Genomic DNA, 17,844 nt, shown 5'->3' with positions numbered 1-17,844 from the left:
TCAGGTCTTCCAACTCCAAACCCAGTGCTTCCCCCTCATTCACCCTTCACACCCAAATAAACCACATTCCATTGGAGCAAATATGATTTGGCCACCTGATTTGTTCTAGCTAGCCAGAAAGGCTTTGGATGAGAATTTATCACAAGCCAGGGAAATGCTCTGGATGACCTCTGGCAATCGCCCTTAAACCAAATGTTTCCATTATGGTTATGAATGGCCCGATCTCTGAGTCAAGAATGCCCGGGGTTCTAGTTCAATTGTTTGAATGACCTTGGAGCAGTCACTGAAGCGAGTCTGTAAGGGAGGCTGAATGACCCCCGGATCATTTCCCCTCTCTATAGTCGTCCTTTTAAACCTTGGGAATTAGGAGTCTAGGGAATCCCAGGATCCTTTGCAGACCTTAGGACACGGATGAGAAAAGACCTGTGTGCAGAGTCACCAAACAGACCAGAGGCAACGCTGGGTCTTAGACCACGTTCCACGTTCGGAAGTACGTCCCCGCCCGCCCACAGCACCCTCTCTTCCTTCCGGGGAGTTCTTGTGGCAGTTTCCAAGGACAAATCCAGAGCCTGGGGAACTATGTCTCTTTAAGGTCAAAGCTTCCTTTGTTTCCCGAGCCCGCCCGCCTAGAGTTCGCAGCCCATGCGCAGTGAAAATGGCTGTGGCCGTGGCTGCCGTACGCGCGAGCTGGCGCTGTGCGAGGCCCGTGGGCTGGAGACTGGGTTGCAGTCCGGGCCAGAGCCGGGCCGGACTCTCCGGAGCTGCCGGGCGGTGGTCCGGGGCGACGCCCAAAGGGGCCCCGAGATTGCTAGGGGTGGCGGCGCTGGCCCTCGGGGGAGCGTTGGGGATCTGCCACACTGTGCGGAGTCGTCTGAAGTCCCAAGAGCAGCTGGCCGAGCAGGCGGCCCCCCAGGTGAGAGAGTTGGGGCGGGGCTGAGCCCCAAGGTGAGCGAGCGGGTGTGGGGCGGGGCTGAGCCCCCCAGGTGAGAGTGTGAGGGAAGGGCGAGAGGGCCCGCCCCAGGTGAGGGAAAAACTTGGAAGGGCTCCGGGAGTGAGTCTGTGATCCAGCGGGGCGGGGGAACAGGTGAATGGGCAAGAGGGACAAGACAGTGACCTACCTGCAGGAGGGCAGGATCCCCAGGTTATTGAAGCGGCTGGTTATGGGGCACCCTATCCAATGCACACAGGACTGGTTGCAAGCGTCTTCTCATCCACCATCCCGCCCAGCTCAAAGCCCCGTGGGGTGGTGATAGAGGGGGGCCTTCCCAGGGTAAAGACCCAGTCGTGCTTTTCGAATCACCCTGTATTTTGCAGAGACAGCAGTTGGGGATGAGGGTGGTGGTGACTGGGTTCTGTTACCACCTAGCAGCATGAGTGATTTTGAGTAAGCCACATCCCTTCTCTTGGTGCCAGTTTTCCCATCCTTAAAACTAGTGGTTTGGATTTGAGGATCTCAAGGTCTTTTTACTTTTCTTTTCTCTTTTTTAAGAAACCCTCACTTTCTTAGAATCAATACTTTTATTGGTTCCAAGGCAGAAGAGCTATAGGGGCTAGGCAATGGGGGTTAAGTGACTTGCCCAGGGTCACACAGCTAGGAAGTGTCTGAGGCCAGATTTGAACCCAGGATCGTTTATAGGCCTGGCTCTCAGTCCACTGAGTTATCTAGCTGCCCCTCCCCCCCAAGTTCTTTCAAACCTCTCCTGCTTCTGGGAATGGAGTGAGGAATAGGGATAATTGGATTTTCCCAGCACCCTGGGCAGAAACATGTAGATAAGGAGGAAGAAGGGATATCTGTCAGCTGATGCTAAAAAAATGATTTGAAGCTCATTTAGATAAAATCTAGGAAGTCTCCATCCTGCTCCTGTTGTCACCAAGGCACCAGAAGGTGTCACAGAAGGCTGAATTTGATTGTTTAGCAAAAGTTCCAGATCCTTAATCACCTTTCTACTCTCCTCCTGACTTCCCCATGGTGAAGCTTAATTCTCTTGAAGTTTTTGGTTAAGATATTAAGGAAAATCAGTTTAAATCATACAGTTTAGAGCTGGAAAGGACCTTGGAGACCATAAAGCTAACACATTAATTTTAGAGAGGAAACCATACCCCAAAATGGTAGATGATTCATCCAAGGTAACACAGTTTATAAGTAAGAACCACTTTTTGAACCCAGGCCTTGGATTTTTTCCTGTACATCAAGGGTTCTTAACCTCTACATCAGGGATCTGTGAACTTGTTTTTAGATTTTTAGAAATATTTATATTATATTTCAGTATGATTGCTTTGTAATCCATGTATTTTATTTTATGCACTTAGACATTCAATATAATTGGTTTCCCTTGTAATCTTATGCATTTTACTCATTTTAAAACATTCTGTGAAGGTATCAGCAAGCATCACAGACTGACAAAGGTTAAGGTGCCAGTTAAACAAGGTTAAGAATCCTTGATGGGAGCAGCTGGGTGGCTCACTGGTTTGAGAGATAGACCCAAAGATGGGAGATCCTGGGTTCAAATTTTACCTCAGATACTTCCTAGCTGTATGATCCTGGGCAAATCACTTAACCCCCATTGCCTAGCCCTTTCCTTTCTTCTGCCTTGGAACCAATCCACAGTATTGATTTTAAGATGGAAGATAAGGGTTAAAAAACAAACAAAAAAAAAAACTTGTTCTCTAAAATGTTGCTTCCTCTACAGCTTATAGTCAAACCAATCCACAGTATTGATTTTAAGATGGAAGGTAAGGGTTAAAAAAAAATCCTTGTTCTCTAAAATGTTGCTTCCTCTACAGCTTATAGTCCTTACTATGACTGAAGCTGCTTTTAAATGTGCTTTTTCACCAAATTTCTCCTCTAAAGAAATGCTATTGAGAAAACATGTGTTCCCAGGACTGGACTCAGAGTAGATCCCCTCTCTAACACACTGCTGTCTCCTGTCTGCAGCTTGCTGAGGGCCGTCTGCAACTGACTCTGTACCAGTATAAGACTTGTCCTTTCTGCAGCAAGGTCCGAGCCTTTCTGGACTTCCATGCTTTGCCATATGAGGTAGTAGAGGTAAACCCTGTTCGGAGGCAGGAAATCAAATTCTCCTCCTACAGGAAGGTGCCTATTCTGCTTGCCCAGGAAGGAGACTTACTAGTAAGTGAACCTGTCCATTCCTACCCCCATTTTCTTTTTTTTCTTTATAATTTTTTAAAATTTTAATTAAAAAAAATTTTACATGTTTACATATTTCATGTTCTTTCTCTTCCCTCTCCCCTCCCCCTCCCAGATTCAGTAAGCATTTCTACTGGATTATACAAATGTTATCATTTATACCCATTTCCATATTATTCATTTTTGCAATAGAGCAATCTTTTAAAACCAAAACCCCAAATCATATGTCCATATAAACAGATGATGTCATTTGTTTTTCTTCTGTGTTTCTACTCCCACAGTTCTTTCTCTTGATGCGGATAGCATTCTTTCTCATAAGTCCCTTGGGATTGTCTTATATTAGCAAAGTCCATTACATTGTATTATTCCACAGTGTTTCACTTTCTTTGTACAATGTTCTTCTGGTTCTGCTCGTTTCACTCTGCATCTGTTCATGGGGGTTCTCCCAGTTCACATGAAAATCCTCCTTTTCATTATTCCTTATAGCACAATAGTATTCCATCACCATCATATGTCACAGTTTGTTCAGCCCCCATCCCCATTTTCTAGAGCCAAAATTAGGCTCTTGGCTCCAAAACCCTGTGGAATATAGAGCTGGCATGGGGACTCATAGCTCTGGACTGAAGGGATTAGGACCTCCACCTCACCCCACCTTGGATTCTGATCTTTAGTTTGGCCCCTGGCACTTCCCCTCTTCCCCTCCTTCCCCATGTGATCCAGACTTTTCTGGCCAAAACTATATTATAGAATGTTTTGAGATCTTGTAGAACCAGAATGCACTAAACTAGATGGTAATTCTCTTTTTAGCAACAACTAAACGACTCCTCCGTGATCATTAGCGCACTCAAGACATTCCTGGTATCTGGGTAAGAGGCCAATGGAGAAATGTAGCATCTGTAGGCTAGAAGGGACCTCCAGAGGCCATCTCCACTATCTTGGATCTGCAATGTGGGATGGGGGTGAAGATAGGCATTAAAGTCTGTACAAGGAAACTGGACAGGAAAACTTTCTTCACATACCTTTTCCAGTGTTCTATGGCTTTTGCGTTAGGAGGTCCTTCTTGGTGTCTATACTAAGACCCTCCTATTGTATGTATTTCATCTCATTTTACCTGTAGAGATGGGGAATAGGTCCACTGGAAGACTCCTTCCTGGATTCTAAATTGAGCCAATTTCTATAAACTATCCTCCTGACCCCACATCCTCCAGTGACCTTGGAAGTTACTCATATTTTTCCAGGGATGACAGGGAGCAATAGCGGTTTGTGGCACAGGGGAAGTATTCAAAAAGCCCAATAGAGAGGTCAAATACTCCCCCCCCCCCCCCAGGCTTGTGTGGGTTGGAGCAGCAACCACTGGAAAGGGCAGCCAGTGAACATATGACTCTGACTCTCTAGGAAGAACCTGGAGGAAATCATCTCCTATTACCCTTCAATGAAGGCAGTGAATGAGCAGGGGAAGGAGGTGACTGAGATTGGCAATAAATATTGGCTCATGCTGAATGAAAAGGAGACCCAACGTGTCTACAGCGGAAAAGAAGCTCGAACGTGAGTTGTGAGGAGGGGACACTGGAACAAGAAGGATCTTCTCTCTGCCTTGTGGCACTGAAGCTTCTAAGATGAGAGATGCTTTAGTGGGAGGAGCTCTCTTAGCACCCAAGATAGAAGGTGGGGTGGACCAAGAAGCAGGAGACCTGGAATGTGGACGCATCGGTCTGACCTGGGGACATGTCCCCTTGACCTCAGTTTTCTCCTCTAGAAAATGAGGTGACTGAATTAAAGGATCCCTATATATATCCCTTCTAACTCTAACCATCTGAAACTTTTCATCTAACCTAATTGCAGCATAGAGCAGATTTATTTCTAAGCCATTCCACATTAATGGGCCTCAGCTTCCTCAACTATTAAAATGAGGGGGTTGGACTAAATGACCTCTGAGGAAAAGGTCTTCCATTTCTAATTCTATGATCCTATGATGGGTGATATCTCTGTGAAGGAGAGGTGACTACCCCTAGATGATCCTGGAATCAGGAAGACTTCACTTCAAATCTAGTCTTAAATCCCTGGCCAAGTTGCTTCACATCTTTCTACCTTCATTTTCTCATTTGTAAAAATAGCACTTCCCTCCCTGGAGTTAGCCCTTTGCAAACCTTAAAGTGCCATATAAAAACTAGCTATTGTTCTTATTCTTATTGGGGAAACTATCCCTCATTTAAACTAAGTCCTGTCTTACTAGAATAAGAACTTCCTTGTTTATCATCTCTGCCTTATCACCTCCCAGAGACAGAGTGGCCAGTAAGAGAACCTTGGAGAGAAAAAGGCAGCAGGGTTGGGCTGGCCTAGGGAAAAGCTGAGTCTTCATCACCATCCCCCATCATCCAGGGAGGGTAACACCTATGTGCTGGGCACCACACTACACTTTACACATCTTACCTCATTGGATCTTCACAGCAATCCTGGAAGGTGGGTGCTATTATCCTCAGTTTCAGTTGAGGAAACCGAGGCAAACAGAGGTTAGATGGCTTGCCCAGAGTCACACAAGCAGTAAGTGTCCGAGGCTGGATTTGAACTTAGGTCTTTTGAATTCAAGGATTCTGCCCACCGATCTCTGTATTACATCACTTATTTGCCTATAGCTACACTCACTGCATGACCTACACACACATACACACACACTCATACTTCCCCACAGGGAGGAGATGAAATGGCGACAGTGGGCAGATGACTGGCTGGTGCATCTCATCTCACCCAACGTCTACCGAACCCCCACTGAAGCCCTGGCTTCCTTTGATTACATCGTCCACGAAGGCAAGTTTGGGGCTGTGGAAGGAGCAGTGGCCAAGTATGTGGGTGCAGCCGCCATGTTTGTCATCAGCAAGAGACTCAAGAGCCGGTAAGCAGGGGTGCCGGCAGCGTCGCCTCTCACTTGTCACCTGCTTAGGTCATGTATGTTGCCTAAACAGGAAGCAAGGTGATGGATAGAAGGGCTTCCTAGTCTCCAGAGTGGAGCTCTTTGGGGGAACCTGCTCCCCAGGCTTCTGAGGATCACAGTGGGTGTGCTTCTCCTCTGAGCCGGGATCACCTGCGTGATCCCACGTGGCCCTGCCTCTCGGATGACACTAGAGAAGTACCTGGGGAACCACATGGCCAGGGAACCTTCTGCCCCCAGCACAGCCTGAGCTTTAATTTCCCAAGCCCCGGAAGGAGGTCACAGTGCTGGGGGAAAGTGGTCTGAGGAGAGGTGCTGCGAGATAACGCTGGGGAAAACAGTGGAGGGCTGGGCACAATCACTATTTTTGCATAGTGAGCAAAATGTAGGGACAGCAGGACACAGAACCAAAGCAGGGTCCAAATGGACCTCCCTTCCCCACTCCAGTGGCCAAAGAACCTAGGGCTCTAGCTTTGGGCCAGCATAGGTGGTGGCAAGCTATGGCCTAGAAGTCAGGATGCTTGGGCACTTTCCCTGAACTTGCTACAAATTCACCATGTGACCTGCAGCAACTCACTTCTCCCTGGGACAATTTCCTCCAATATGAGAGTTGGACTTACTAATCTCAGGTCCAATATACCCCCTATATTCTTCCAATGAACCCTCTCCCCAAATGCTCCTCATTGCATTCCTGTTTCCAGAAAGCCAGGAGGTAGGCAGATTTGTGAGAAATAATCCTCCCCTTCTCTCCCCCTCTCTCTTTCTCTTTCTCTCTCCCCCTCCCTCCCTCTTTCCCTCTCCTGCCTCTCCCTGTCCCCCCATCCTTACCTCCCCCCCCCCCCACACACACGTATATACCTTCTACCTGTGTTTGTGAGCTGGTTCAGTATGAGACAACCCATGGGCCGCTGAAAGAGAGGGCATTCTTCCCCCATAGGCATCACCTACAAGATGATGTTCGAGAGGACCTGTACCAGGCAGCAAACCAGTGGGTGGCAGCAGTTGGCAAAGACAGGCCCTTCATGGGGGGAAAGGAGCCCAACCTTGCTGACTTGGTGAGAAATTGGGGGTGTCCTAGGGAGGGATAGGAGGGATCTCTGGGCTAGGATCCCCTCTCCATCTTTCACTGTGCTAGATTTGGAGCCTGAGGACCTGGGTTCAAAACTTGGGTCTGCTACTTCTGTCCAGGGTTATCCAAGTGTGACCTTGGACAATTCATGTAGCATCCTAGCATGTAGCTTGTAGCATCGCATGTTCCTCCTCTGTAAAATGAGGGAGTTGACCTATAAGGGCCCTTCTACCTCTAAGCCCATCTGTGATTTACTAGTGCCATGACCTGGGCAGTCATTCAGTTTTCTGGAGTCTCAGTTTCCTCATCTGTAAAGTGAAAGTGAGTGGAAAAAGTCCCAGTTACCATGCCAGCTTGTCAGTCCCTCTAGGGCTAATGCCCCAGTGCCTTCTAGGGGCCCCCTGCCTATACATCCTGAGTTGTTCTCCTAGTTTCCCTGAAGCCCTGGCCCACTTTCAGCTTCTTTCCTTCCAGGGCTAGCATCAGGGCCAAAAGATGAGACCCCTAAGTCACTAGTTCCCCTAAGACTGGAATTTTTAAAAACTCTGTGTCTCTTGGGGCAATTTGTTGGACCCAAAATCCCTCTAACAACTTTTCTTCTCCAACTGCCAGGCAGTATACGGCGTGCTGCGTGTGATGGAGGGGCTGGAGGCCTTTGAGGACATGATGTGCCATACCCGAATTGGGCCTTGGTACCTTCGAGTGGAGAAAGCAATTGCTGAGGCTCAAGGAAACTACTGATTGTCCCTTGTGCTTCTCTCTCACAGGGGGCCCAAGGATAAGGGACTTGTGAATTCTAGAGCCATGGGACTGGCCACAAGCAGGGAGGGGCTGCGAGGCCTCCTGGTCCACTCTGTCTCTCTCTCTCATCCAGCTCCCTGGAATCTAACGCTGAGCCAGCCTATTTTTGATCCTAGGTGAGCTGTTAGAGCCCCAGACTGTGGAGCTGAGGAATGAGCAGAGTCCTTTTTAGGGCTGCCCTTGATCCCAGGAAGGTTGAGATCTCCACCCAGAACTCATGGACTGTTACTATTTATTTCTGGTCTTCCTTAAGGGCTCCATAGACTTCTCTGCCAGCCTGCCCTGGTGGCTTTCTCTGGACTCTGAATGTCTAGGAGGAGGGCCCTGAAACACTGAGAGAGGGGCCATAGAATAGTCCTAGGATATTTTCTGAGAAATTGCAGGATTTCTGGCCTCGGGCCAAATGGTTCCTTACTGCCCGGGTGTCCTTGCCTTCACTTGTAGGGGTCTTAGAGGAAGGCCTCTTCAGCTGTGAGTCATGTTTGCAATAAAAAAATGGTTTGCTGCTCCAACACTGTGATCCAGATTTGTGATGGAATTATAAAATATGATTGGCAGAGAAGTCATACATTTTAACACCTTAAGCTGAGCCTAGAACAAGGGTTCTTGGCTTTTTGTGTGGCAGGGACCCCTTTGGCAGGCTGATGAAGCCTATGGACCTGTTCTCAAAGTAGTGGTAAGTTTGTAAATAAATATATATTATAAAGGAAACCAATTAAATCAAAATAGTTATCAAAAAAAGGTTTGAGGGCCTTTGGCCTAGAAGAACCCAGAAAGTAAGGGAAACAGGTGTTTGCTACAATTGGACAGCTTTCTAATTCTCTTACCAGGCGAGGTAGGCTCTGTTTCCCTTACCTAGCTACCTTTAGGGATGGGGTGACATTCTCCCTCTTATGAGGGTCTATCTATATGACCATGCTGGATGGGAATTTAGGCCATCATCACCATGTTCATGCCCCTTTAACACAAGTAAGTTAAAATGACACAGAAAATATTGAAGTCTGGGGGCAGCTAGGAGACTCCATGGATTGAGAGCCAAGCCTGGAGACGGGAGGTCCTGGGTTCAAATCTTACCTCAGACACTTCCTAGCTGTGTGACCTGGGGCAAGTCACTTAACCCCCATTTCCTAGCTCTTACCACTCTTCTGGCCTTGGGATCAATACTTAGTGTTGAGTCTAAGACAAAAGGTAAGGATTTTTATTTTTAAAGAAAAAAAGATGAAAAGAAAATGTCCAAGTCATAAAGAGGAGATTTGTTCTGGAGCTGATGCAATTTTGCAAACATTGAACAATCTGAGGAAGGAAAATCTCTAGAACAGTGATGGTGATCCTAAGGCACATGTGTTCAAAAGGGCACACAGAGCCCCTCTGTGGGCATGTCTGTAGTCGCCCACCATACTAGAGAGCAAGAGTGACTTGGGACAGAGCTGTTACCCTCCCTCCTCTGTGTGGGGACATTCCTTACCTCCCCCTCCTCTCTGCCCAATTGGAACACTTTCTCCCCTGTATGGGGGGGGACAGGAACAGCACGGTCTGGGGGGTAGGGTGAGAGAGGCCCAGCATTCCCATCTCTAAAAGGTTTGACATCACTGCTCTATAACTACTCATATTCCTGCTTTCTCCATCTTATGAAGTCATCATCAGAATAAGTGCCACATTTACCTAGGGTATCTTTAATGGAGACATGAAAAGGCAAGAGAAGGCCTTTGCTAACAGCTGATCTTAGAACCCTCCTTATACTCTTAAAAATTATTGAGGATCCATATACACACCCAACCCACCAAGACCTATGTTTGTTGGTTATATCTATCAGCATTTATCATATTAGGAATTAAAGCATTAGTATTATGAAAATAATTTTGACAACATGGATCCCTTAAAAGGGACTTGGGGTCCCCTCGGTATACTTTGAGAACCCCCAGGATGGAGAAATTCATTAACTCTATAAAAGAAAACGGCCTTAAAAGCTCTCCTCTCACAAAGAACACCTGGATATGTTAAGATCACTGGAATTTCCTTAACAAATACAACCACAAAAAAGCCTATTCTGGGAGGCATGAAATGGGGAGATAGATGTATACTTACCAAAGGTGCATGCTGCTGTCATGGAAGATGCCCTTTGACTAGTCCAGATGGAAGAGAAAGTCATTGGTGGAATCCTCCAAATCCCCCAGCTTGTACGTGTAGCTATCCTGACTGCCGCAAGCTCAGAACATCAGAGGGTTCCCCAGTGAAGTCCATAGATGCTCAAAAGAGGTTGGCCTTGCAATCTACACAGGAAAAAATGGAATGAATGAAAAATGTCTATCATCCAGCGTACATCATGCCAATCTGTCACATTAGAGCTTCAGTTAATCGGAAAGCATTTGTTAAACACTGGCAAACATTTTTTTAAGTCCTGAAGATACAAAAGTAAGAATGACCCCTGCCCTCCAGATGCTCACATTCTAATGGGGGAGACAACATATAATGACAGTATATGTACGAGAGATACAATGGATTGGGAGGCAGTCTTAGGAGGGAAGGCACTAGCAGTGTGGGGGCAAGATGGCATGGGTGGCTTAGAGAGGACTTGAGGTAGGACTCAAAGGAAGCCAGAGATTCCATACAAGTGAGGCAGCCTATGTTGCAGAGGCCTGGGGACCTGAGACAGAGTTCTGGTGGAAGAGGTTGGAAGAATTCATGGAGGAGAATAAAGGGTAAGAAGACTGACATGGTCGAAATGTGCCAGGCTGTGAAGAACTTAAAATGCTAATAACTTTATATATTTGCTCTTGGGGTCATAAGGAGTCCCCAGAATTTAATGAGCTATAGTAATGATGTGGATAGATCTATACTTAAGGAAAATCGCTTTGGCAGCTAAACCAAAGATGAACTAAAATGAGGAGACCTGAGGCAGGCTGGGACAAACACTGAAGAAAATAATGAATTGGGGTCAGAATTAAATAGGGGGAAAAGAATGGGCTAAAATGAATGTAGAAAGTTACAAAGTGCTTTCAAAGATCTGACTGTTCCCCAGAGCAAATCTCACCTCTTTTTTTTCAACCTGTACTTTCTTAGGATCAATAGTGTGTATTGATTCCAAGGCAAAAGGACAGTAAGGGCTGGGCAGCAAGGGTTAAGTGACATGTCCAGGGTGTTATGGGGAATATTGATCTGTTATTAATAGGTCTTAATAGTTCTTTATAACCTATTGCTTATAGGGAGATTCTTTTGAGGTCAGTTGAGGAACTCAGCTAGATTAACAGTTGAGGAACTTAGTTGGAGACCAGTTATTTAAAAAGCCTATTTATTTAACTATTTAACATTCATTGGTTTCTCTAACAATTTTTTCCTTCTCCCATTTTGTCACTAGTTCATCAAGCAACATTTCAAACTCCAGATAATCAGGGTCAAATTTCTTCACTATTTTTTCAAACTTTTTAAATCATGGCCACAAGTTTCTCCTCCAATGAAGGAGTCCCCTTCTTAAAGCTATCTATATCTTGTTGTATAAATCCCTTATAATGTCTAACATTAATAAATTGGTGCTCTGGGGGAACTACCAGGACCTCACACAGTAGAAAAAACCCAGCAATATTGTTATTTAATTCCATGGATTCTTTTTTTTTTTTTAAACCCTTACCTTCCATCTTGGAGTCAATACTGTGTAAGGGCTAGGCAATGGGGGTTAAGTGACTTGCCCAGGGTCACACAGCTAGGAAGTGTCTGAGGCCAGATTTGAACCCAGGACCTCCCATCTCTAGGCCTGGCTCTCAGATCCACTGAGCTACCCAGCTACCCCCAATTCCACGGATTCTTTGTCTAGCTTGGTGTCCTTAAAAAGTATCTCAGTCATTTTGTTCTGCCTCATTATGACATTCTCTAGATATTCAAATCACATGTCCATTTGCCGGTCTTTCATTTGATTCTTTCTCCATATTGTCATTAAGTTTAAGATATAACATATAGACATCCTAACTATAAGCACTAATAGTATTCCACAACCACCTATTGGAGTGAACTGCAATTATACTTCCCAGACCCATATTCATTCCAATCATTGTTGTTATTTGTACTGCCTTTTTATAATCTCTTTTCTTTAGGTTCTTGTCCTTATAGGCTCACCACTTGCTATGGGGAATATTGATCTATTATTAATAGGTGTTGATAGTTATTGATAAGTTATTGCTTATAGGGAGATTCCTTTGATGTCAGTTAAGGAACTCAGCTAGATTAACAGTTGAGGAACTTAGCTGGAGACCAGTTATTAAAAAAAAAACAACACTATTTAACTATAGAGATCCAGGGAAAGGAAAAGAAAGGAATATATTGATTATTGGTCTATATGCCCTAATTCTAAATTATCTATCTATAAACCCTGATCCCAATCTCTTCCACAAGGAAATTCTTCTTCTCTGATGAAATCAGATCTAACCTGACTTCCTATCTATCTATAATTAATTTCTATCTTACTAGACTAAGCTAATTTAAAAATTATAAGTAAATTCATTCCTTATATTATTGTTCAAAGATTTAATGAAACTCCTTCTGTCACTCCACCCACGGAGAGATTCAGCTACGGACAGGTTCAAAGATGCTGCTCTCTTGTGCCCCCTTCTGTCCCTGCTGCTCCCCTATAGTGTCACAGGGTACAGCTCAGCCACTCTCTCCAACAGATGATCTGCTGCTGCTCTCCAACTCTCTTCGGAATATCATGGTGTTTTCTCAAAGCAATTTCTACAAAATTCTTCAAAGATGATCAGAGGAAGAACCAACCAACCACTCTCTGAATAGTCTGTCCCAGAAAGTGTACAGTTTTTTCCCAATTGCCTCTCCTAAGGGGTTCTGGGAATTCCATCTCTCCAACCTACTCAAAATTCTCCTGCTGGTTAATGGAGCCCTGGTAAGCTTTGTACCTCTATCTCTTGTCTGGGGATCTTACTTTTAAACAGCCTTGTTCTCTAATTAATGCAATTTACTAATGAACTCTTATAAGGGTCACACCGCTAGGAAGTGTCTGAGGTCAAACTTGAACCCAGGACCTTCCACCTCTAGGCCTGGCTCTTTGTCCACTGAGCTACCCAGCTTCCCTTAAAACCCCTTTTCTTTAAATACATCTTTTCCTATCGATGCTATATGGTTGAGAATCCAGGAATTCTCTCCAAAGAATCCAAGGTTTACATAACCCACAGATCAATGGAGGGTTGCATTAGTGACCTATGTCCTGTAATATCATCCCACCAATGTATTATTGGCAGACAGGATAGTTTTAGCAAGAGCCTGGGACTGCAAGACAGTTGTGTGCTCTGGGATTTTTAGAAGCTCCACTGAGATAATGCAAACCTTATAGCCCTGTGTAAATGCCCGTCATTATTATTCTGATGATGACTTCATCCCCTGAGCCTCTCACTGAACTGCTGAGCTCTAGCAATAAAGGGCTGTGCTGGTCAATGGTTAACCAGCAGCCTCTCCAGGCCAAAAAAAGAAATAAAAAAAAAAGGATGCACACACTTTTATCAGTACTATTAACACTTTTTAAGGCTAGACAATCAACAAAACAATAAATCAAAGTGATACAAACTGCCCATTCCTGAGGCGTAGATCCTCTTGCTAAAAATTATAACAGTGGATTCTCATAATCCAGTTGAAGCTGGCTCTGGCACGCCCTGTGTTGGGTGTTCCTCCAGAACCCATGGCACTGAAAAGGACCCTAAAAAAGGCCTGTACTATGAGCACATCAGAGAGATCATCTATGGAGGATTTCTAGAAGAACCTGACAGGGTGTACCATCTATTGAGGTGCTCCCGAATAAAATCTGAACATATTTATTGTGTAATTATGAGTCTCAGACATAGAGGGAAGACTGGGAAATGGAAAGAGCCCTGTGTTTGGAGTCTATAGACCTAGAATTCTGAGAAGGGAGAGAGGAAAAATTACATTTTTGAGATCACAGCCCAACATCAGTGCTCTGAGCTGAACCAGCTGCCATTGCAGGGAAGAAGGGTTGTTCTGGAGGTGACCCTTTCCCCCTAATTTAAAAAAGTTTTATTTATTATTATTATTCTTTTACACTACAATCTTTTCCTAGAAACCAAGCAAAAAACTCAGGAAGATTTGTGTGAACTGATGCAAAGTAAAGTGAGCAGAACCAGAAAATGGTGTATATACAATGATAGTAATATGACAACATGATAATCTTCAAAAGGTGGAATAACTGATCAATACACTGGACTATTCCAAAGAACTAATTCATGATGAAGTGTGATTTCCACTTCTGAATAGAGAGCTGATGGACTCAAAGGGCAAACCAAAGCATTTTTTTCTTTTTTCTTCCTTATTTTTTTTTACATGGCTAATGGTGGAAATCTGTCTTAAATGAATATACGTATTTGTAATGAATAATGAATAATGGGTGAGGGAGGAGGAGAGAGAAGAAAATTCAAAACTAAAAATAAGATAAAATAGAATCTTTAAAAAAAAATTCTCCCTTATAACAAAAACAGTTCAGCAAAACTGACACCACAACTAACTGTGTCAGAGTATATGCAACACTTGGAAGCAGCAGGCCATTACTCCCTTCTCACCTTCTCATTTTACCTACTTCCACCATTTTCCTCCACTAACTTCTCCTTCATTCCAATCTAAAATAAAGAGATGATTGTTCTCCTTTGTAAGATCAATCCTTCTTCCCTTGATCTGACTTCTCTCGCAGGCTCTCTCCACACACATCCCCATTCTCTCTTTTTCCAATTTCTTCCTGATGCTGGCTCCTCTACTTCCTACAAGCAAACGCATTTGTTCCCCCCATCCTTAAAAGCTCTCCTAGCTATCATTCTAGATCTTGCCTCATCTTCCCTTGGCTAAACCCTTGAATAAAACCATGTACACTAAATGCCTGCACTTTTCACTCTCTCCCAAAATCTTTGCAATCTGGCTCCTGGCCCCATTTTTCCACTGAAATGGCTTCTCCAAAGTTACCAATGATTTCTTAATTGCCAAATATAGTGATCTTTTCTCAGTCCTCATCATTCTTAATCTCTTTGCAAGCCTTGACACTGTTACCTTCTCCTTCTGGATACTCTGTTTTTACTAGGAATTCCTGAAACTGCTCTCTTCTAGTTTTCCTTCTAATCTAACAGAACCTTCCTCAGTTAAATTTTCTGATTCTTCATCACCAACCATGACTATTCCCCCAGGTTCTGTCCTGGTTCCCCTTTGATCTCTTTACTATTTTGCTTGGTGATCTCATCAGCTCCCAAAGATTCAATTACCATCCCTGTGCAAATTATTCTTAGATCTTATATCCAACCCTAGTGTCTCACCTGTTTTATTCTTTTTTAAACTCTTACCTTCTATCTTAGAATCAATACTGGACATTGGTTCCAAAGCAGAAGAGAGACAAGGGCTAGGCAAAGGTGGTTAAGTGACTCACCCAGGGTCACCCAGCTAGGAAGTATCTAAGGCCTGATTTAAACCTAGAACCTCCCCTCTCTAGGTCTGACTCAATCCACTGAGCTACCCAGCTGCCTCATCCATATATCACCAACTGCCTTTTGTATATCTCAAATTGGATGTCCAATTTAAGCATCTTAAACTCAATATGTCCAAAGTGGAATGTATTATTTTTCCCTTTAAACCCTCTCTTCTTCTCAAGGACACCAACATCTTCTGAGTGAATTGGGTTCACAATCTTTGTCAATCTTGATTCCTCTCTTGCATTCACCCCACAGATCCAAATCCACTGTCAAATCCTGAGTTTCTGCCTTGACAACATCTCTCATCGACTTTCCCCATTCTTTACTCATATAACCACCACTCTAATTTGAACTGGCGTTATGTCTTGCCTTGATAATGGGGTACCCATTTATCCAATATCCCTGCCTCAAATCTATCTCCACTCCAATCTCTTGTCCACTTAAGCTCTCAACTGATTTCTCTAAAGCATAGCTCTGATATACTGTGGCTCTCTATTATTTCCAGGATCAAACAGAAACTCCCCTACTGGGACAGCTAGCCTAGAAACCTTCCAAGTATAGAGATGGGAGATCCTGGATTCAAATTTGATTTCAGACACTGTGGGCAAATCTCTAAATCCCCATTGTCTAGCCCTTACCACTTGTTTGCCTTAGAACTAATACTGAATCAATATATATATTTTAAACCCTTGCCATCTTGGAGTCAATACTGTATATTGGTTCCAAGGCAGAAGAGTGGTAAGGGATAGGCAACGGGGGTCAAGTGACTTGCCCAGGGTCACCCCACTGGGAAGTGTCTGAGGTCAGATTTGAACCTAGGACCTCCCATCTCTGGGCCTAGCTCTCAATCTACTGAGCCACCCAGCTGCCCCCATACTGAATCAATATTGATTCTAAGATGAAAATTATGGGTTAAAAAATTAAAAAGAAACTCCTCTGTTTGATATACAAAGTTCTTCATAATTGAGCCCATTTGAATCTTTTCAGAATGTTCTCTCCTTCATCTCTACCTATTCATTTCTCTGAACAGGAATGCAGTTCAAACCCAATTATTCTAGGAGACCTTTCTCAATCCTTGTCATCTCTTAAATCCTTCCCCTCTGTCTTCATTCACTGGGCATATGCCTTATATGTTCCTACATATTTAAATGTTACTTCCCCATTAGAAGGTGAGCTCTTCAAGGGCAGGAACACATTTTGATTTGGTTTTCTTTGTAGTTCCGCTGCTTGGCACAGTGCCAGACACAGAGTAAAGTGCTGAGGAGAAGTTTGTTGATTTACCTGACAATTTATCTATCTACAGAGTCAAGAGGCAAGTGAGGTACACTGATCCTCCAGAATCAAGATTTTATCTTCATCCTTATATGTAACCATTTTGAGAATAAAGATTGTGTTGTTTTCCTTTTTTTATGGAGAGAAATAGATGGACTGAGAACTGTGGAGGCAGAATTGACAAGATTTGGTAACTTATAGGTTAAGGGGATGAGGGGTGGGGAGGATGGAAGAAGAGACAAAGATGAGACTCCAAGATTGCAGACTTGGGTAACTGGAAGGATGATGGGGTCTTCAGGCAGAAATAGGGAAGCTTGGATGAGGAATGGAGTTTGCGGGAAAGGCATGAGTTCTCTCTTGGACTCCAGTTGAGTTTGAGATGCTAGTGATCCCTCCAATAGGAAGAAAGTGATTGGGATTGGAGCTCAAAGGGCTGGATAGATATAGACTTGGGCATCACGAGATGGCAGTTGAGCTGGTGAGCTCACCAAGGAAGAGAAAGGAGACTGGGGCCTAGAACAAAGCTTTGGAGGACATCCAGTAAGCAGGAAAGAGGACGAGAATCCAGGAAAGGAGGCTGAAGCATAGACACAGGTCAAAAGTCAGGGGTGGAGGGATCCAGGGCAAGGTGGGGCTACTCAGTCCCTCCCCTGGCTTCTTCTCTTTTCTCCTCCCCACAGGCCAAGTAAGGTTGGAATGACTTCCTGTCTCCAGGGGATACTTCTGGGGCCTCTGACTACCTGTTCCCCATGGATGCTGGGAAAATATTCAACACACATTGATGAAATACCTACCGCATGCCAGGTCTTGGGCCACAAAGACAAGAACAAAAATCCCTGACCTCAAGGAGGTCTTATTCTGTTGGGAGCAGGAGGGGAAGATGGGTGTATGGATAGAATTCAGTCCCCAGGCTCATCCTCCCCACGCTCCTCCGACCCCGCATCCCATTTGGTGCAGCCGAGGAACACAGACAGGAGGGGGCGCCCTCCAGGGCTTTTGTGGCTTTGGCGGCTTGGAGCGCTGCGGATTTGGGCTTCCTGGTTTAGCTCAGCGTATTTGAGTTAGGTGATATTTTCTGTCTCCTTCCTCCATTTCCCTCTTTTTACTTTATCTCCATTTTGATTAAAACTGAATTGCTAAGAGCTACTAACAGCTGCCTGCCTTGAGAATT

The 17,844-nt window shown here is 44.5% G+C and overlaps 1 protein-coding gene and 1 long non-coding RNA gene across 2 annotated transcripts; one reads left to right on the top strand and one right to left on the bottom strand.

Moving 5' to 3' along the window:
• Positions 1–371: 371 nt before the first annotated feature.
• Positions 372–8,456, top strand: PTGES2 (prostaglandin E synthase 2). The gene is made up of 7 exons (XM_056812486.1): positions 372–913; positions 2,936–3,130; positions 3,956–4,014; positions 4,544–4,693; positions 5,838–6,038; positions 7,012–7,129; positions 7,756–8,456. Exons 1-7 carry the CDS (start codon positions 656–658, stop codon positions 7,882–7,884), a joined length of 1,110 nt encoding a protein of 369 aa, XP_056668464.1. The 5' UTR covers positions 372–655; the 3' UTR covers positions 7,885–8,456.
• Positions 8,210–17,626, bottom strand: LOC130456460 (uncharacterized). Its single transcript, XR_008915334.1, has 2 exons — positions 17,468–17,626; positions 8,210–10,214 (listed from the first exon to the last, which is right to left on the bottom strand). It is a non-coding gene; the product is annotated as an uncharacterized LOC130456460 (long non-coding RNA).
• Positions 17,627–17,844: the final 218 nt, after the last annotated feature.

Source organism: Monodelphis domestica, chromosome 1 (genome assembly GCF_027887165.1).
Source record: "Monodelphis domestica isolate mMonDom1 chromosome 1, mMonDom1.pri, whole genome shotgun sequence".
Lineage (NCBI taxonomy): Eukaryota > Metazoa > Chordata > Mammalia > Didelphimorphia > Didelphidae > Monodelphis > Monodelphis domestica.
This window is presented reverse-complemented; position numbering and strand designations above follow the sequence as displayed.

Bases quoted from the DNA above. Each gene is read 5' to 3' on its own strand.
- PTGES2 (XM_056812486.1), top strand. From the start codon at position 656: ATGGCTGTGGCCGTGGCTGCCGTACGCGCGAGCTGGCGCTGTGCGAGG. The intron at 3,131-3,955 runs GTAAGTGAACCT...TTCTCTTTTTAG, and splicing joins CCCAGGAAGGAGACTTACTA to CAACAACTAAACGACTCCTC. The intron at 4,694-5,837 runs GTGAGTTGTGAG...ACTTCCCCACAG, and splicing joins AGCGGAAAAGAAGCTCGAAC to GGAGGAGATGAAATGGCGAC.